The sequence below is a fragment of the Zingiber officinale genome, chromosome 4A (assembly GCF_018446385.1).
Source record: "Zingiber officinale cultivar Zhangliang chromosome 4A, Zo_v1.1, whole genome shotgun sequence".
Taxonomy (NCBI): domain Eukaryota; kingdom Viridiplantae; phylum Streptophyta; class Magnoliopsida; order Zingiberales; family Zingiberaceae; genus Zingiber; species Zingiber officinale.
In genome coordinates, this window is record NC_055992.1 from 147826011 (window position 1) to 147845656 (window position 19646).

At 38.8% G+C, this 19646-nt stretch overlaps 1 protein-coding gene across 1 annotated transcript in view; it reads right to left on the minus strand.

Annotated features, from left to right (window-relative positions):
• Positions 1 to 309: 309 nt before the first annotated feature.
• Positions 310 to 19646, minus strand: part of LOC121972912 (serine/threonine-protein kinase UCN-like) — a 44449-nt gene continuing 25112 nt past the window's right edge. The window contains exons 2-3 of the mRNA XM_042524528.1: positions 957 to 1185; positions 310 to 854 (exon numbers count right to left, since the gene is read on the minus strand). Of these exons, the coding sequence (XP_042380462.1) occupies positions 310 to 854; positions 957 to 1185 (774 nt within the window). The remainder of the gene's footprint in view (positions 855 to 956; positions 1186 to 19646) is intronic.

Here is a 19646-nt window from a genome sequence, read left to right on the forward strand (position 1 = left end):
TGCAAATTCTGGGTGCTTATGGTCAAATGTTTGCCAAGATGGAGAGTCAGCCGGATGTCGTATGTAACCATCCTTTGTATGGGATTCAGAATGCCATCTCATATGAGATGCTGTTTTGGATGACATGAACAAATGTTGTAATCTAGGCTTTATTGGAAAATACAATAAAACCTTACATGCGATTTTTCTCTTCTCACCAGTAGGATCATTTTCAGGTGTTTCCCATCTAAGATCACTACATATTTTGCATTGAATTCTATTTTTATCCAACCTCCATAACAAAGTGCAATCATTAGGACAAACATCAAACTATTCGTAACCAAGTCCTAATTGATTCATCAATTTTTCTGCTTCATAGTACGACTTAGGCAAATCATCCATTGCATTTGGAAATGCTTCTCTCAATAAATTTAAAAGCATATCAAAAATCTTGTTGGTCATTTTCCCTCGACACTTCAAGTGAAGCAAACGAATAATAAATGCAGGTTTTGAGAATTTCTTACAACCTGGATATAATTCTTTTTGTGAATCATCAATTAATTTATAGAATTTTTCTGCCTCTCTAGTTGGAATCTCCTTGTCATTTTCAAATGCTGATGTACTGATAATACTATCATTATGCTCTGGAATCCCAAATGTCTCGTAAACTAATCCTTGCATATCATCTGCATCCTTTCGAGATTGGACAAAATCAGAGTTTGTAGATGCACTATATGCTATTTCTCCATGAGCTACCCAATGAGTATAATCTTTGATAAATCCATCAACCGTTAAATGATCATAATCAACATATCTTAAAACAAATATACCAATCTTACTGTAACACCCGTAAATTCCCCTTATTTTTACAACACCTAAAAAGAAATAGAAGAAGAGAAAAGAAATAAAAATATATGTATAATTCTTTTGGTGAAGCAAATGAATAATAAATGCAAGTTTTGAGAATTTCTTACAACCTGGATATAATTCCTTTTGTGAATCATCAATTAATTTATAGAATTTCTCTACCTCTCTAGTTGGAATCTCCTTATCATTTTCAAATGCTGATGTACTATTAATACTATCATTATGCTCTGGAATACCAAATGCCTCGTAAACTAATCCTTGCATATCATCTGCATCCTTTTGAGATTGGACAAAACCAGAGTTTGTAGATGCACTATATGTTATTTCTCTATGAGCTACCTAGTGAGTATAACCTTTGATAAATCCATCAATCGTCAAATGATCATAAGCAACCTCTCTTGAAATAAATATACCAATCTTAATGTAACATTCGTAAATTCCCTTTATTTTTACAATGCCCAAAAAGAAATAGAAGAAGAGAAAAAAAATAAACATATATGCATAAAGGGCTCATGCTAGGATTTAAACCCGAGACCTCTTGTTTGAGATTTGTTTAGGTAGCCATTAGGTGGTGGTAAAGCATCACATGAGCAATATGAAACAATTCCTTATATATGGAGTATGTATGAAGAGATGCTCCAACCACCACTTAGTATAAAAGGGGTTTGATGAGATTAAAACCTAATGTTCCATCTCCTTTTTCCTCTCTAGCCGAATCCTCTTCTCCCTTCCTTCAAGTTTCAGCCAAGGAAACCTAGGGCTCCAAGTCGTAAAGCTTTCAAAGGAGGGAATCTAAGGGGAAGGTTCTCCCAAGGAGGTAGGACGCAAAAGGAGGGTAACCCAGAGATTAAGGCATACGAGGGAGAATTTTGGGGTCTTCCTTTCACCTTATAATCGTAAGATCTAGCGAAAAGATGTAAGTATCTCTCACCTGCAGTATGAGTAGCTTCGTTAATACATGTTACGATATGTTTTAAACGTGTTGCATGTTAAAGGAGATAGATGCTATGATATGTAAGATGCCCTGTAAAGTTTTGGGATTAAGAGCATGCTTAGATCATCTTGGTTTGCTTCCCATTAAGTTTTGGGACTAAGAAGTATAACCAAGTGCCTAGAGTGCTTCCCTATAAGTACGGGATAGTTAAGCACACATAAGGTGTTTGGTTAAATGTCAAGCAAGTGCAAGTACAAGAAATTAATAGCTAAAAGGAAGTATTTTACTTTAGAAAGGCATGTACTGGACACAAGGTCCTTGGGTGGGCTCCTAGATCACCCCTAGGCTCCTAGACCGCATAGTAGTACCTTAATGAGTTCGAGATTAGCTCCCTCGGATCGTATTAAGGATGCACGCAAAAGTGTACAATGTCGGGCCCAAGCAAGTAATTATTATTTTCACAATTATGTAAAATAAAGTTTTAAACTTCATAGTTTTCTTAGTGAAAGTTTCCTAAGTTGAGAATTTGAGTTATGTAGTGCAGTAGTGATAAACTCAATAATATGCCAAGATGACTGTTTTTATTCCATTACTAGCATGGTTTTTGTGTTGATGGTTTGCATGATAAACTGGTTTGAAAATACATGTCATGCATATATTTCCGAAGTACAGTTTTAGTGTGAACTACTGGCAAGAGTATGTTTACAATGTTGCATTTTTCTTCAAGCAGTTTAAAAAGCGTGTCTTCTTTTAATGTATCGTTTTGTGAGTAGTTGGTACTTACTAAGCATCCGCTTATAGATTGCATTTCCTTATACTGCAGATAAAGGTAAAGGAAAGCTCAAGTAGGAGGAGGCAGGAGGAGCAGTGCTGGGGGTGTGTGTGTGGCGGAACAATGGAAAGAGATCCGAGAATTGTTAATTTGGGAAACATGTAGAAATTTAGTTTTGTTTCTTCTCTCCACTTTACCTAAGATACTGGCACTAACTGGTTGGGAATGAATTTGATGACTTTGTAGAATTTGGAATGGCAAGTGAAAGTGAAAAATAGGAGAACAAGCTTTTCTGGCGGAGAAAGGGGATCCTCCGCACGGCCGTGTGGAAGCACACGGTCGTGCCCTTCCTCCTCTCGGCCAAAGGTGACACTGTTGTGTGGAAGCACACGGTCGTGCCCTTCCTCCTCTCGGCCAATGCTACACGGCTGCGTGATTCCACACGGCCGTGTCTCTCCTTCTCTTGGCCAAAGTGACACGACCGTGTGGGTTCACACGGTCGTGCCCCATCCATCCTCTACTAAGGGTCACGACCGTGCGACCCTCACACGGCCATGCCTTGTGGCAGTTAGGAGTGCAATGCCTATCCGGGCCACACGACCTAGACACACTAGAAGCTTCAGACTCCTTTCGACCGTACGTGGCTGCAAGTCATGTCCTACCAGTCATAACAGGTTAGAATAGATATATGGACTAAGCAGCATGTAACAGGTAAGAATGCTGAAAATTTAAGATGTACAAGGAATGAGTAACGTTTGTCTTGTGGCTTAAGGGTATCAGAGCTTAAGGGCGGGCGTTACAAATTTGGTATCAGAGCCAGTTTCATCCTTCCATCACACACCTCAAGCATTAATCATGCAGCTTCCAAGTAAAAAATTACCATTTTCATAACTTTTATGCATCTAGTTCTGTTATGATTATTAAGAATGCTTGCTAAGATTTAGCACACTTATACATGAAAATGCTATCAAGTGCTAATAATAGAAAGGAAAAATGAGAGCATGCTTATACATGGAAGTACTAATAATAGGAAATAAGAATAATGATAGGCTGACGAAACATCTCACTGGTTGGTCTATGGATATGTAGAATGGCTAGAGGACGACCAGCCAGACAGCCGATAGTGGAAGAACCTCAACCAGTGGGAAATGAGTCTACACCCCAACCCAACCTTTTAGAAGTAGTAGCTCAACTGCAAAGACAATTAGAGGAGCAGCAGCAGGTTATTGCCACCCTGACTGCTAATTAGTAAGGTCCTCCTGTAGTCCCACCTGAAGCCAATATGGTGACACCTACTACCGTCGAAGTTCCATCAATTATACCTGTAGCACCAGCAAAGGTAGTGAGGCAAGAAGCATACCTCATCCAATGGCAGAAATTGAAACCAGAGAACTTCTCTGATAACAATGAACCATGGGATGCTCAAGCATGCTTCAAAACCCTGGAGAGCATAATGGAGCTACTGGACTGGCCGGAGGTAGAAAAGATTAAGTGCGCTTCCTTCTGCTTTACTGGTGATGCAAGAATGTGGTGGGAACGGGTCAAGGTGAAACAAAAAGAGGATCAAATGACCTGGTCTGACTTCAAGACTGAGTTCTTCGAAGAGTTCTTCCATATGCGGGTCACGAATAAATATTATGACGAGTTCACAGAATTTCAACAAAGAAATTTATCGGTGGATGAAGCCGTGATGAAATTAATAGACTAGCTCACTTATGCCCCGAGCTGGTCAGCACAGAGCGAGAAAGGGTGAGACTAATGCTTAAGATGTTGAGGCCAGAGATAGGTTTGATTGTAGCTAGCGCAATAAATAGATCACAGACTATAGAAGAGCATTACATGAACAACATCAAGCAGCAGAAGCCAGTACAGATTGAGAACAAAGGTCAAGGGAGTTCTGGCACTCAGAAAACTCAGGGCCAAGGGTCAACCTGGAAGGGGAGCTCCAAGAGAAAACAGTGGAGTAATAAGAAGGGAGGATCCATGAGCAAGCAGCCTAAGTATGCCACGTGTTCCACGTGCGGAAAGATACATCCTGGAATCTATCGCAAGGGCACTGGTAGTTGTTATACGTGTGGTCAAGAGGGGCATATAGGCAAGTATTGCCCGACCAAGAGCAACCTACATCCAGTACAACCTGTTCAGTATGGAGGTAACCAGGCGCAATTACACCAAATGCAGGCCACGTTAGAGGGTCCTCAAATTAGCCAGGGCAGATTGGAGGCTCCACCAAGTGCTACTAATGCTCGAGTCTTCTCCCTTACCAGAGAGGGGGTAGCAAACGCCTCCACGGTTGTCACAAGTCAGATACGCATTTTTAATCTATATGCAACTGTGTTATTTGATACTAGGGCAACCCATTCGTTCGTCTCCATAGTATTTGTTGAAAGTATAGGTATACCCCCGGATGTCCTAAGCGGACAGTTCTTGACGACACTACCCTCGGGAGAGATAATGACATATACGCACTGGCTACGTGCTGTGCCAGTCGAAATTTCAAACAGAGAACTGTACAGTGATCTGATAATGCTGAACATGTATGACTATGATGTTATTTTTGGGATGGACTTTCTGAGTAAATATGGTGCTTCCATCGAGTGCCATAAACAAAGAGTCATATTCCAACCTGAGGCAGAGCCTAAGTTTGAGTTCATTGGAGAACCCAAGAAGAGAACCCAAAAATTTTTATCGATCATAAAAGCCCAGAAAATGTTAGTCGATGGATGTGTCGGGTTTCTAGCTCACGTGGTTAATGCCCAGCAAGAAAGAGGCCAAAAGCTAGAGGAAGTTGAGTTGTATGTGACTACCCGGAAGTGTTTCCAAATGAGTTGCCAGGCTTGGCTCCAGATAGGGAAATTGAATTTGAGATTGAACTTATCCCGGGTGCCCATCCAATCTCAAAGGCACCCTACCGCATGGCTCCGGCAGAATTGAAAGAACTTCAAGGACAGCTACAAGAGCTGCTTGACAAGGGTTTTATTCGCCCTAGTCACTCACCATGGGGAGCTTCGGTGTTATTTGTAAAGAAGAAGGATGGGTCCATGTGAATGTGCGTGGACTATCGAGCGCTGAACAAAGTAACAATTAAGAATAGATATCCCCTACCTAGAATTAGTGATCTGTTTGATCAGTTAAAGGGAGCCATAGTCTTTCCAAGATAGATTTGTAGTCCGGATATCATCAAGTGAAAGTGAAAGCAGATGATGTGCCGAAGACGACATTTCGAACAAGGTATGGGCATTACGAGTTTGAAGTTATGCCTTTTGGAGTGACGAACGCTCCTACTGTTGGGTTTTTCGGGCCGCGAAAACTGCTTTTTCGCGTCGCGGAAACCCCGAAACTCCCTAGCCAACGGATCCGTGAAAAGAAATTTTTTTGAAAACTTATGAATACGAGTTTCAAACTAGATCTACTCCTAGATCTACATAAAAAGATTTTATACCTTCGATGCGTGCCCTTCGCGAGTCCCGCTTGTCCAAGGTATGCCGGATCTCGAGATTGTCAACGTAGACAATCCTCTAGAAGTATCCACACGAACAAGATGTGTTCTCTAACACACAAGGATGTAGAAGAGAGAACCACAAGTGTGATAGCACTTTCTAGGGCTCTCGGGTAGGATTTAAAAAGGGAGAAAGGAGAGAAAGTAAAAAAGGAATCTCATACACTCCTCTAGGTACCCTCCTTTGTGACCTTCACACCACCCTATTCTCTTGGAACTCAACTCACTCACCTTCACCTTGCTTGGAATCCACGGCAACAGCAGCAAAGGAGGAGGAAGAGAGCTAAGGAGGAAGAAGCATTCAACACCACAAAATCAATGCCACAAAATGAAACTCCTTTTTCATTTTATGTGGCCGGACACACATGGGTAACTCCCCATTTATTGTGGCCGACCACATTAAATGGAGGATTGTACCCTCTTGATCTCCCTTGATGATGTGGAGATGATGTGGCAAGGTTAGTCATGCCATGTACGATGAGTCAACCTTCATGATGTGGCAATACATCAAGTCAAACTTGATGTTTCAACTTCCATTTAGTCAAGTCAAAATTGACCAATTCTCTTCCTTGTTGAGTTAAATCCAACCTTTGATTCAAGTCAATTTTAATTTAATGAATCTCAATTCATTAATATAAATTAACTCAATGAATCAAATTTAAATTAGACTCATTCAATAATTGAATCTAATTGAGTCTAACTCAATAAGTCTAATTTGAATTAATCCGAATCCAATCTTTGGTGCATCATATGAACCTAATCTAATTGGTTCATCATATGAACCTAATCTCCTTCCACTTGTTCTTTGTGTGTAACCCAATAGGTTCTTGTAACGTTGGCAATGTTTCTAAACTCCTTTAGAAACATAAGCAATGAGCGGCATCTAGCAATACATCATTGCTACCCAAGTTAGAAGAATGTTAAGATCCAACATCACCTTGTGACTACTAATTATGACTCCTCACAATATATGACCAGTGTACTTCTATCCTAGACATCTAGATTGATCAATGTGAGGCATAGACCGTGTCATACTCTGACCCATCTAAATCTTGAACTCCAAGTAGACTCACTAAATCAAATGAGCTCAATATCTCATATTGACTCATTTGGGCATGGCCATGCACTTCATGGTCTCACTCTATCAAGAATACCGATGTCTCTCCCATCATATAGGAGGGATAGATCTCATCTACATCACTCACATCCCTCTGCATAATTTGTTACATACCCAGTAATCGCCTTTATAGTCCACCCAGTTACGGGTGACGTTTGACGAAACCAAAATACATAACTCCTTATGTAGGGAACCATGGTGACTTCAGGTCTAAGGACTAGTAGTCATACTAATAGCCACATGAGAAAGTATATGGCACTCATATAACGACCCATGATACTTTCTCATGGCGGGTCATTCAGTATACATTCTCTAATGCATATCCATGTGTCAACTTGATATCTATATATCCATGACTTGTGAGATCAAGTCATCGAGTTGACCTACATGCTAGTCTTATTGCATTAACATTGTCCCTGAATGTTAATACTCGACTAGGAATGATTAAGAGTAGTGTTCCCTATATCATCTCACTATCGATTCAACCAATCGATTGATATAGGTAAGAACCTTCTACTCAAGGACGTTATTATACTTAGTTTATTTGGCACCAATACAAGTAAGTATAATAACCAAAAAACCAAATGCCTTTATTTATATAGAATATGATACAATAAGTCCAAAATACAATAATCAAATGATTGGCTCTAGGGCTCTAGCTAACAATCTCCCACTAGCACTAGTGCCAATCAGTGTAGGCTCTAAGCCCCAATGACCTAGTGTGACCATCATGCTTCCTCTGTGCCAAAGCCTTGGTCAAGGGATCTGCGATGTTAGCCTCTGTAGGTACTCTGCAAATCTTCACATCTCCTCTCTCGATGATCTCTCGAATGAGATGGAAGCGCCGTAGTATATGTTTGGTCCGCTGGTGTGAGCGAGGTTCCTTCGCCTATGCTATAGCTCCATTGTTGTCACAATAGAGCTCAATAGGGTCAGCAATGCTAGGAACCACCCCAAGTTCAGTGATGAACTTGCAAATCCAAACTGCCTCCTTTGCTGCCTCTGATGCAGCAATATACTCGGCCTCTGTCGTAGAATCAGCTACTGTGTCCTGCTTCGAACTCTTCCAGCTCACAGCACCACCATTAATGCAAAATACGAATCCCGACTGCGATCTATAGTCTTCCTTGTCGGTCTGGAAGCTAGCATCACTGTAACCCTTTAAAGCTAGCTCATCATTGCCTCCATATATCAAGAAATATTCTTTAGTCCTTCTTAAGTACTTAAGAATATTCTTGACCGCTATCCAGTGACTTTCACCTGGATCTGACTGGTATCTGCTCGTCATGCTCAAAGCATACGAGACATTAGGTCGAGTACATAGCATGGCGTACATGATAGATCCTACGGCTGAGGCATAAGGGATCTGATCCATGCGGTATCTCTCCTCTCTAGAAGAGGGACCTTAAGTCTTCGAAAGACTCACGCCATGTGACATTGGCAGAAATCCCTTCTTGGAGTTCTGCATGGCAAATTGAAGGAGTACCTTGTCAATGTATGTACTCTGACTTAGGCCAAGCAATCTCTTAGATCTATCTCTATAGATCTGTATCCCTAGAATGCGGGATGCCTCACCTAAGTCCTTCATTGAGAAGCAACTCCCTAGCCAGGTCTTGACAGACTGAATCATAGGGATGTCCTTCCCAATGAGTAGTATGTCATCCACATACAATATGAGGAAGACAACTATATCCCCTACAACATTCTTGTAGACACAAGGCTCATCTTCATTCTTGATGAAACCAAACTGTTTGATTGCATCATCAAATCGAAGATTCCAGCTCCGAGAAGCTTGCTTTAGTCCATAAATGGACCTATGCAGCTTGCATACTCTGCTAGTATGCTTTGGATCTACAAAACCCTCGAGTTGTGTCATGTACACATCCTCGAGTAGTTTTCCATTCAAGAACGTGGTTTTGACGTCCATCTGCCAGATCTCATAATCGTGGTAAGCTGCAATAGAAAGCATGATCCGAATAGACTTAAACATTGCTACTGGAGAAAAGGTTTCATCATAGTCAATACCATGAATCTGCTTGAAACCTTTAGCTACCAAGCGACCCTTATAGATAAGTCTATCCATGTTAGTCTTTCTCTTAAAGATCCACTTACACCCAATGGGTTTTACCCCTTCAGGTGGATCAACCAAAGTCCATACTTGGTTGGTGTACATGGATTCCATCTCGGATCTCATGGCCTCTAGCCATTTCTCAGAATCTGGTATCATCACAGCTTCCTGATAGGTGGTAGGCTCATCATCTATGAGCACAACGTCATCATGGTCAGACAAGAGAAATGAGTATCTCTCAGGCTGACGACGTATCCTATCAGACCTGCGAAGAGGTATGTCTACTTGAACTGATTGTTGTTCCTCAACTCTTTGTGGAACAACATCATCCACAACACTTTGTGGTTCCAGTTCAACTTCCATCGAGGCTTCAGTGCTATCGTTCGCATCTTGAACTTCTTCAAGATCGAACGTGCTCCCACTAGTCTTTCTAGAAACAAAGTCTCTTTCTAGAAAGACCCCAGTCTTTGCCACAACTACCTTGTGCTGACTGGGAATGTAGAAGTAATATCCCTTAGTTTCCTTGGGATATCTAATAAAGTAGCACTTTTCAGATTTGGGTCCTAATTTGTCTGAGACTTGACGTCTAACGTAAGTCTCACAACCCCAAATCCTCATGAAAGACACCTGGGCATATCTCCCAGTCCATATCCTATATGGTGTTTTTATCACGGCCTTTGATGGAACTCGGTTGAGTATAAAAGCTGCCGTGTCTAGAGCATAGCCCCAAAGGTATATAGGAAGATCAGTGTGACTCATCATAGATCGCATCATATCTAATAGGGTACGATTCCTCCTTTCGGATACACCATTCCACTGTGGTGTTCCAGGATGAGTGAGTTGGGATAGGATCCCACACTCTGCTAGATAGTCACGAAACTCATGGCTAAGGTATTCTCCACCTCGATATGATCGAAGTATCTTAATACTCTTGCCAAGCTGGTTCTGTACTTTATTCTTGAATTCTTTGAACTTTTCAAAGGATTCTGACTTATGTGTCATCAAGTACACATAATCATATCTAGTGAAGTCATCAGTAAATGTGATGAAGTACCTATAATTGCCTCTAGCAGCGACATTGAAAGGGCCACATACATCACTATGTATGAGTCCTAACAAATCAGTCGCTCTCTCGCTGTGCCCACTAAAGGGAGTCTTGGTCATCTTGCCTCGTAGGCATGACTCGCATATCTCATATGATTTAAAATCAAATGAGTACAACAAACCATCCTTATGGAGCTGAGATAAGCGCTTGTCATTTATATGACCTAAGCGACAGTGCCAGAGGTAGGTTTGGTTCATGTCATTTGACTTGAACCTCTTGGTATTTATATTATAGATAGGGCTCTCAAGGTCTAGAATATTGAGTCCGTTCATCAAAGGTGCACTACAATAGAACATTTCGTTTAAATAGACGGAACAACATTTGTCCTTTATTATAAACGAAAAACCTTTCTTGTCCAAACAAGAAACAGATATAATGTTCTTAGTTAAGGCAGTCACATAACAATAATCATCTAATTCTAGTACAAGCCCAGAGGGCAGAGATAGATGGTAAGTTCCTACAGCAATAGCAGCAACCCGTACTCCATTGCCTACTCGTAGGTCTATCTCACCCTTCGTCAATGCCCTGCTATTTCTCAGCGCTTGTACATTAGTACAAATGTGAGAAGCACATCCGGTATCTAATACCCACGATGAAGAAATAGAGAGGTTGACTTCTATAACATGTATTCCTGAAGTAGAAATCTTATTTCTCTTCTTCTTAAGATCTTCCAGGTATTCTTTGGAGTTCCTCTTCCAGTGCCTTGCTTATTCTTGATATAGGTAACAAAGATGTTCAACCATATCATAAGCACCCATCAACTCATGTTGCTTCTGAAGCTCAGAGTTCATGGTTGCGAGCATAAGACAGGACACATCTAATGCGTCATCTTGATGCTTCTTGTAAGCATCTCGGTCTGCTCGCGTGGCAGTGGCAGGAGGAGCCTCCGGAATGGGCTGCTCCAGAACATATAGTTTACGTTCTTGGGTGAGAACTATTCTCAGGTTCCTGTACCAGTCCAGGAAGTTTGCTCCGTTGAGCTTGTCCTTCTCAAGAACAGATCGCAGAGAGAAAGTGTTCGTATTTGACGTCATGGTTATCTACAACAGAAATAAATGCAGAAATAAATATCATATTCTTTTAAATCATTTAATTAGGCCTTTAACTAAATGATGCTCCCACTGAATTCTATAATTCATGTGGGACAAGATCCACATCATACTACGCCTTGAGTTAGCTTTGGCTAATACGCCCAAGACTTAGTATGATCGGTAAGTAACGATTACCAATTACATCTCTATGCAACTCTTGTTTATAGCATCAAAATCCTCATTTATATTAAAACTCGAGTTAGCTTTGGCTAATAAGCCCAAGAGTTAATATAAACGTGATTTTGACCTATCTACCAACCATTGGATAATGCCTATAGTTAAACTCGATCCAATTGAGTTAACTAGTTACTCAATCTAATTGAGTTGTACTCACCCATGCGTTGATAGGCGGGACCAAAATTGTCCCTCCGTACCCTACCAAGATAGTATGTGTTGCTCTGCTTTGGCAGATTCAACAACAACATGCGATCGAGGTAGTGGTAGGTATCACGGCATGGTAGGCATTACGAGTTGACTCGATTTAGATCTAATCTAAACGATGATGCGTATCATATACTCGATAGATCTAATCTAATCGAAGGGTGCATCATGTGCACGACTTAGATCTAATCTAATCGTTAGACACTAATTAATTACTTAATTAACTAGCATGCATCACATACACACAAAAGCAATTAATTAAATAATTTTGTGATTATGTCATGGCCCTACTACGATCTTCTCAAGCCAATGAGAAGATCGGATGGTCAACCTAAGGTCAACAGCTTCTCAAGCTCCTTCCTTTGACCACCTCGTGTTGCTCGTGCCCTCCTCGTAACTCCGTCTCGAGTGGACCTTCCACCGCTTCAAAATTTACATTACATTTTGAAACTTGAGTTACATTCGAGTCTAAATCTAATTTACAACAAGAATAAAAGAAAGGCATAATGCACAGGTCGCGGGAAAAAAAATAAAATACAACACGCACATCACATCACGGCACGCAGGTCGTATTATGAATTACAACACAAATTATCCAATCAAATTGGGTCTTTGGGCCATGGCTATCACAAAGATAATATATAATTCAAAATTATATATTTCTATAATTTTCTGTAATTTTTTTATAATTTTTACAATTTTTACGAATACAATTTCCCGACGGTTCCGTTTAGCGGTTTTCGGGCGCAATCGCGGAATGAATCCCCTTGCGGGGCCAGGGGTGTTAGGATGTATACTAAAAGTCTAGCTTTTCGTATAAACATTTATCTAGAAATAAGAATCACATTGGTCAAATGTCTACATTTATGATAAATGTAATTGTTCAATTAATTTATATTGTAGATAACATGGTGTGTGGTATCACACACAGAGGATCATGTTATCAGTACCTTATAAATTATAAACAGTAGCTCACGACCAAAATGGAAAGGAACAAACCATTGTAAGGTCGTAGTGTAATTAGGTATTAGTTTATCTTAACTATATAATTACACTAGTACACTTAGAGTGTATTGAGTAGGACCATTTGAGGTCGTTCCTTTTATACTGACTTTATGAAGGAACAAAGACCTCAGTTATTATGGAAGTGTGTGCTCTTAATCTTAATATAATAACAAGCACATATATTTGATATTTATTTCTTTAATTTATCAATGGGTGAGATTTAGTTCGATAAATCAATAAGCCCGATAAGTTGGGAAATGATATCACTTATAGTGTGTGTTGTTGATTATAGAAGGAAACTGTGTCCTAGTGATCTAGGTTGATAATGTCCCCAAGAGGAGCTCATAAGGATTGTCATGTTAAACCCTGCAGGTGGACTTAGTCCAACATGACGATGAAGTTGAGTGGTACTACTCTTGGAGCTAGATATTAATTAAGTGAGTTGTCAGTAACTTACTTAATTAGTGGACATTTGTTATCTTAAACACAGGGAGACTAACACACTCATAATAAGAAGGAGCCCAAAATGTAATTTGGGATTGGTGCGGTAGTTCAATAATAATTCTTTAGTGGAATGAATTATTATTGATGAAATTAAGTTGTGTGTTCGAGGCGAACACGGGATGCTTAATTTCATCGGGAGACCAAAACGAATTCCTCCTCTCGGTCCCTATCGTAGCCTCTTGTATATAGAGATTTATACCCACCACATACCCACCTTCTTACCCATTCAATGGGGGTCGGCCAAGCTAGCTTGGAACCCAAGCTAGGGCCGGCCAAGACCAAATGGTTGAGCCAAGTTGGTGGCCGGCCAAAGCTTGGGTCCCAAGCTTAGGTGGCCGGCCACTAGAATATTAAAAGGGTTTTTTCTTAAAATTATTTCTTATGTGGATATCAGATTTAAAAGAGAGTTTAAAAATTAAAATTTCCTTTTATAGCTTTCTACAAAAGATTAAGAGAAGAGATTAATCTCTTTCCTTATTTGTAGATTAAAAGGATAGTTTTAATTCTTAGTAAAAACTTTCCTTATTTTTAAATCATTCACATGTTTAAAAGAGAGTTTAAAAATTTGAAATCTTTCCTTATTTGTTGATTAAAAGGTAGATTTTAAATTTTAAAAAAGCTTTCCTTTTTAAACATGTTCATGATTTAAAATAAAGTTTAAAAATTAAATATTCTCTTTTATAAGTTTCTAAAAAAGATTAAGAAAAGATTTGATATCTTTCCTTATTTGTAGATTGAAAGAGATTTTATTTTTAGAGATAACTTTCTTTTTATCCACATGTTTAAAAGAAAGATTTTAATTTATAAAATTTCATTTTTATTAACCACCATGAAGGGAAAAATTATTTGAAAATTTTTTATAAATTTCCGGAAGCAAATTAGGAAGTTTTAATTCTTGTGTGAATTAAAATTTTCTTGATTAAGGGATTAAAGGTGGCCGACCATTATCATGATGAAAAGAAAATTATTTTTAATTAAATAAATTTTCCTTTTCAATGGCAAAATAATTAAGGAAGTTTTTATTAAATTTTCCTTATTTGCCAAGACCAAGGATTATAAAAGAGAGGGTAGAGGAGGCTTCATGTGAAACATCTCTATTCTATTTTTCCTCTCTTTTCTCCTTGGGTGTGGCCGGCCCTTTCTTTCCTCTCCTCTCCTTTGTGTGGCCGAAACCTTCTCATGGTGGAGATAGCTTTGGTGGCCGGATCTAAGAAGGAGAAGAAGGAGAGAAAAGAAGCCTCTTTTCTAGCATCCCTTGGAGCATGGTGGTGGTGGCCGAACCTCTTCATCCTAGGAGAAATTTTGATGGCCGAAACTTGTAAGGAAGAAGAAGGTGCTTGGTGGTTCTCATCTCAAAAGATCGTTGCCCACACAACGTCCGAGGTTAAAGAGGAATACGGTAGAAGATCAAGAGGTCTTTCTAAAAGGTATAACTAGTATTTTTCCTTTCCGCATCATACTATTTATTTTTGGAAATAATATCAAATACAAGAGGCATGCGATTCTAGTATTTCAAATTTGTTTTCGATGTTGTGTTCTTTTGTTTTTTCTTTTCCTTGTGATTTGATTGTTCTTTTCGATTGACCTAAAGTTATTTAAGGAAATTAAATATTAACTTTCCTTAAAAGGCTTTGTCTAGTCGGTAGTGGTTGTTCCCATATCCAAGAAGGCCATGTGTCTCGCCACATCAGTACTAGAAGCCAATTTTGGAAACTAATATTTAATGAAATTAATAACTTAGGTGATTTGGATCGAAAGTGTTAAGTTCCGCAGGAGATCCGAGTCTAAACCTAAAAGAACAAATAGATTAAACTTTGGATCAAACGTGTTAAGTTCCGCAGGCGATCCAAGTTTAATTTAAAAGAACACATGGTAGCTAGGAAAAGGTTCAGACCTTTGTACAAAATTTTTGTACAGTGGAACCATTAGGTTTTCCGAGTAACCAACAATTGGTATCAAAGCTAGGGTTTTGCCTCTGTGTATTTGGTATTAGTTTAATTATGCACATGTCATACATAATTTAGGCAGGTTAATAGTAGGATGTGTTAATTTTGTGGATGCAGGATCCAACTATTATGGCTTATAGTTATTATGTGTGTGATTGGACCCTTAGACATGTCAAGGGCATTTTATTCTGTGTGCATGATTGTATTATAAAATACAGCAGGAGCTGTATTTAGTTTTAATTAGGATTTTATTTTTTGATCTAGTTACATGTACATTCCTTTTATGGAATATAGGATTGATGGATGTAAATTTTATTTTATGTTCGATCTAGTTTACATGTACATTCCTTCGAGGAATATAGGATCGAAAAATGTAAAATTCTATTTATGTCGCGGATCGAATCTTGCAAGGCGTGGAACCTTTTGAGGACCAAAGGCGCAGCGGAACAAGGAGCAAGATGGATGCGACAACTAGACCTGGTGGCGGTGGCCAAAGATGGTAGCTAGGTTTGGCGACACACGGAGGACAGCAATAGATAAAAGCCATAATAGTTGAAAATTAATTTTTCTATTTATTGCTTTTTATGCTGTGTTGTGTGTGTGTAACGACCCAATTTTCCCTATTTCGAGTTCTAAAAGTCCTTATAAAAATCTATAAATGCTTTAGAAAAATTCTAGAGATTTTTAGGAATTTTTAGAGTATTTGTACGTAATTTTTGGAGTTCGTTTGGTATTTTTACTGAACGAAAGAAGTTTCGACAAAAAATGTCCAAGCCGAGATTTGAACCGTGAACCTCGGGTGAAGCAGAGGTTCGCTTAACCAACAGACCAGCCGCGGGTTTGTTAATAAAACCCGAATCAAGTTGTATTTAAGCAGGAGTAGTTAATAGAAATATTGGAGTTATAAAGGGAGAACTTAGGGCTTGATTAGCAGTGACCTAAAACTCCCGAACCTCTCTTCTCTCCTCTCACGCTCGCGACGGCGCGCAGCTGTGCTCTCGGGCGAAAGAGGCGACAGAACTAGGGATCGTCTCCGGCGCCGGCCAGGGTTTCCGAGAGGTTTCCTTCACCTCCTTGAGGCCGGCTCGTCGAGGGGAGCACGCGGGCACAGAAGGATCGCCAGATTTGAAGCTTCATCCGAACCCTAGATTTCTCCCTTCCGGTTGTAAGTCCTAAAAGCAAGGGTGAGTTGCTACTCACCTGCAGTAGGAGTAGTTCCGCGATTTTGTCTTTCTTCTTTGCTTTGCTTTCGGATTCTTGTTTCCTTCTTTGTTTCCGGAGCACGCATGAAACCCTAGAAGTTTAGTTTCAGCAAGTTTTGGTTTTAGAACACCCCCAGAGATTCGTCTTAGATCTTTCTTTTGCTAATCATGGGGCAAGATCAGCCCTAACATTAAGTACTTTAGGTTCTTTAGCTTCAGTTTGAGTCCCTTGCTAATTACCATAACTTGTCAACTTTCACCTTTGTTTTGTAGTTCATTACAGTAGGTCTTTAGTTGATGATTAATTGCCATGATTTGTCAGAGTTCACCTTTGATTCGTAGTTCATATCAGTAGGAATTAGTTGATGTTAATTGCCATGTATTGATTCTTATTTCTATTTCTTAGCTATTGAATATGCATGAGCAGACTTAATTCCTAGATTTATTTGCTATTAATTGGGCATGCACAGTTCTCATTGCTATTAGTTAAGCACCAGTAGCTTTTATTTGCAGATTTTATTTGCTGTTCCTTAGGTCTTGTTTTGCTGGAAACAATTCGTAATGTTAGGTTCCATTAAGTGCAGATTTTATTTGCTGCAGAATTTATTTTCTTCCATACTATCCAATGAGTATGAGCAGTTTTATTTATGAGCATGCACAATTTGGAACGCTAGTATGTTTGGATAGATCTTTTGTGCATATTCATGGGCAAGAACAGCCACCAATTCATAGTGGTTTAGATCCTTTTGTGTTGATTTAGTAAGCATGATATTCTGTTAATTCCATGCAGCAATGATTCCTTTATTTTCTAAGATTCCTTTGTTATTAGAATAACATGAGCAGATTTTCTAGATTCTATTGCATGCCTAGTAGTTGAATTTGTTTTACTTTCACAGCATGCTTAAGTTGTTCTAGTTCCCTATTTGCTATTGGAATAACATGAGCAGTTCCATTTTTATAGCATGCAGATTTTTATAAGTAAAGTATGCAGATTTTTAATAAGCAGATTTTCGTAAGTATTGCATGCAGATTTTAGATAAGCTTAGTATGCAGATTTTGATAAACTTAATATGCAGATTTTTGTTAAGCTTTACATGCAGATTTATGTTAAGCTTTGTATACAGATTTTCAGTACGTAGAGTGTGTTCTAGTGCACACCAAGTGCTTGATAAAATGCTTAGCTCAATATAATGCTACAGTAGACATTTTAATAGCTCAGTTAATGCAGTAGAAGCATTTAAAATAACTTATTTAGTCTTGCTTCAGCTTATATGGGACTACGGTCCAATGGGTGGGCTCCCACAGTCGCCTCTAGGTTCAGATAACCTAGTTCTAGGTTCAGATAACCTAGTAAAAGCAAGATAAGAAAATTAGCTATGAAATCAGTATTTTATTTTCAGCAGTGGCATTAGATATCCATTGGGTTGGGCTCCCACAGTCGTCCCTAGGTTTAGATAACCTAGTAAACCCTACTAGACTCGGAACTTGCAATCCCGGGTTTAGTTAGGGATGCGCGCACAGCAAGTACAGTTGCCGGGCCCATCAACAGCATGATTATTATTTTAATCTATTATGTAAATAGTTTTCAAAACTTCACAAATTAGTTATGTGAATACAAGTTAGACTCAGTTTAGCATTAATTAGTTTAGCTTAGGTATCAATTCAGTTTCTTATTGATACACATGATAGTTCTATGATTAGCTTTACATGTTAGCTTTTCAGTTAATTTCTTCGCTATTTATGAGCATGATTAGTTGTACATGTTTAGTATTTCAGTTAGTATGATTCCTTTATTGGTTTATGAGCATGAGTAGCTATACATGTTAGCTTTTCAGTTAGTTGATTTCTTTGCTATTTATGAGCATGAGTAGCTTTACATGTTAGCATTCAGTTTTAGCATGTTTTTATTTATATACATGCATATCGAGTTTTTGTGAGTAGGATAGCGCTCACTAAGCTTTTAGCTTATAGATACTATTTGCCTCCTACTGCAGATAAAGGAAAAGTTAAAGTATAAGGAAGAAGGCGATAAGGAGATGCTGTGACGGTGTGTGATGTGTGGACTATGGAGATCCTTGAGACTTAGCTAAAGAACTCACTTAGTTTAAGAATTTGTTTAGCTTAATTTCTTATTAAGTTGATAAGAAAATTTTGTAGTAGGAAGTTATGTTTCCGCTTTTCATTACTTACATGATTTGATTTATTAAACTGCGTGGTTGTGAAAATATATGTTCCAGCCGCCTGTGGCTGAGTATACTCTGTATGTATTTACGGATATGGTCACCGGTATAGGGGAGACTCTGCCGAAATTTTTCGATAGGGTTTCCATGTGATTTTTTTTATCATACCGGTTAAGTAGAGTTAGTAGTCAAGTAACGGTCATCCTTAGAGTGTAGTAGTAGTAAGAAGGGTGGACGTTACAGTGTGCTTGTTAATATGCATGCTAAGTAGGCTAGCATAGTTAAAATTCCTCACTTTAAATAACTAAGTGGGAGAGAGATTTATTTTTAAATAAATTCCACGGTCTCCATTACTGGTTTATAAGTGATGCAACAAGCTTGCGCGTTAGCTCTGAGTGCCTTCCTCCATATCGGATGAGCTTGTTTGCAGATCACTAGCTTAAACTTCCATTTTGGATGACTGTAGGAAGTTAATTAAGAGTGTGTGATCTTCCCCATCGGAAGGGGCACAATCTTATTAATGGACTTAGTGTCAAGTAATGGTATATACTTAGGCACGTCTAATAGTATCCTCCCCATCGGAGTCACTGCTATTGTTTGTGTGACCGAAGAAAACCAACTATTAATTTGTCAAATAAATAAGTTGACAAGATAATAAAATTAAAAACTCCTCTTACAAATGTTTGATTTTGTATACGTCCATACTATCGTGGCATACAAAATTCACGGTGTTTGAGGTAATTTTATTTTGTCATAAAGATTTATTGACAAGATAATTAATGGGTAAAACCCTCCTCTTACAAATGTTTAAATTTTGTATACGTCTACACTATCGTGGCATGCAAAATTCACGGTGTTTGAGGTATTGGTGAATTTAAATAATATTGTTTGAGGAATCAATGTTATTTTAAATTCAAAAAGTTTTGACCAAATATTTGATCAAAGACAGATCAACTATTAATTTTATTCGTCATAAAGTAAAGTTGACGAGATAAT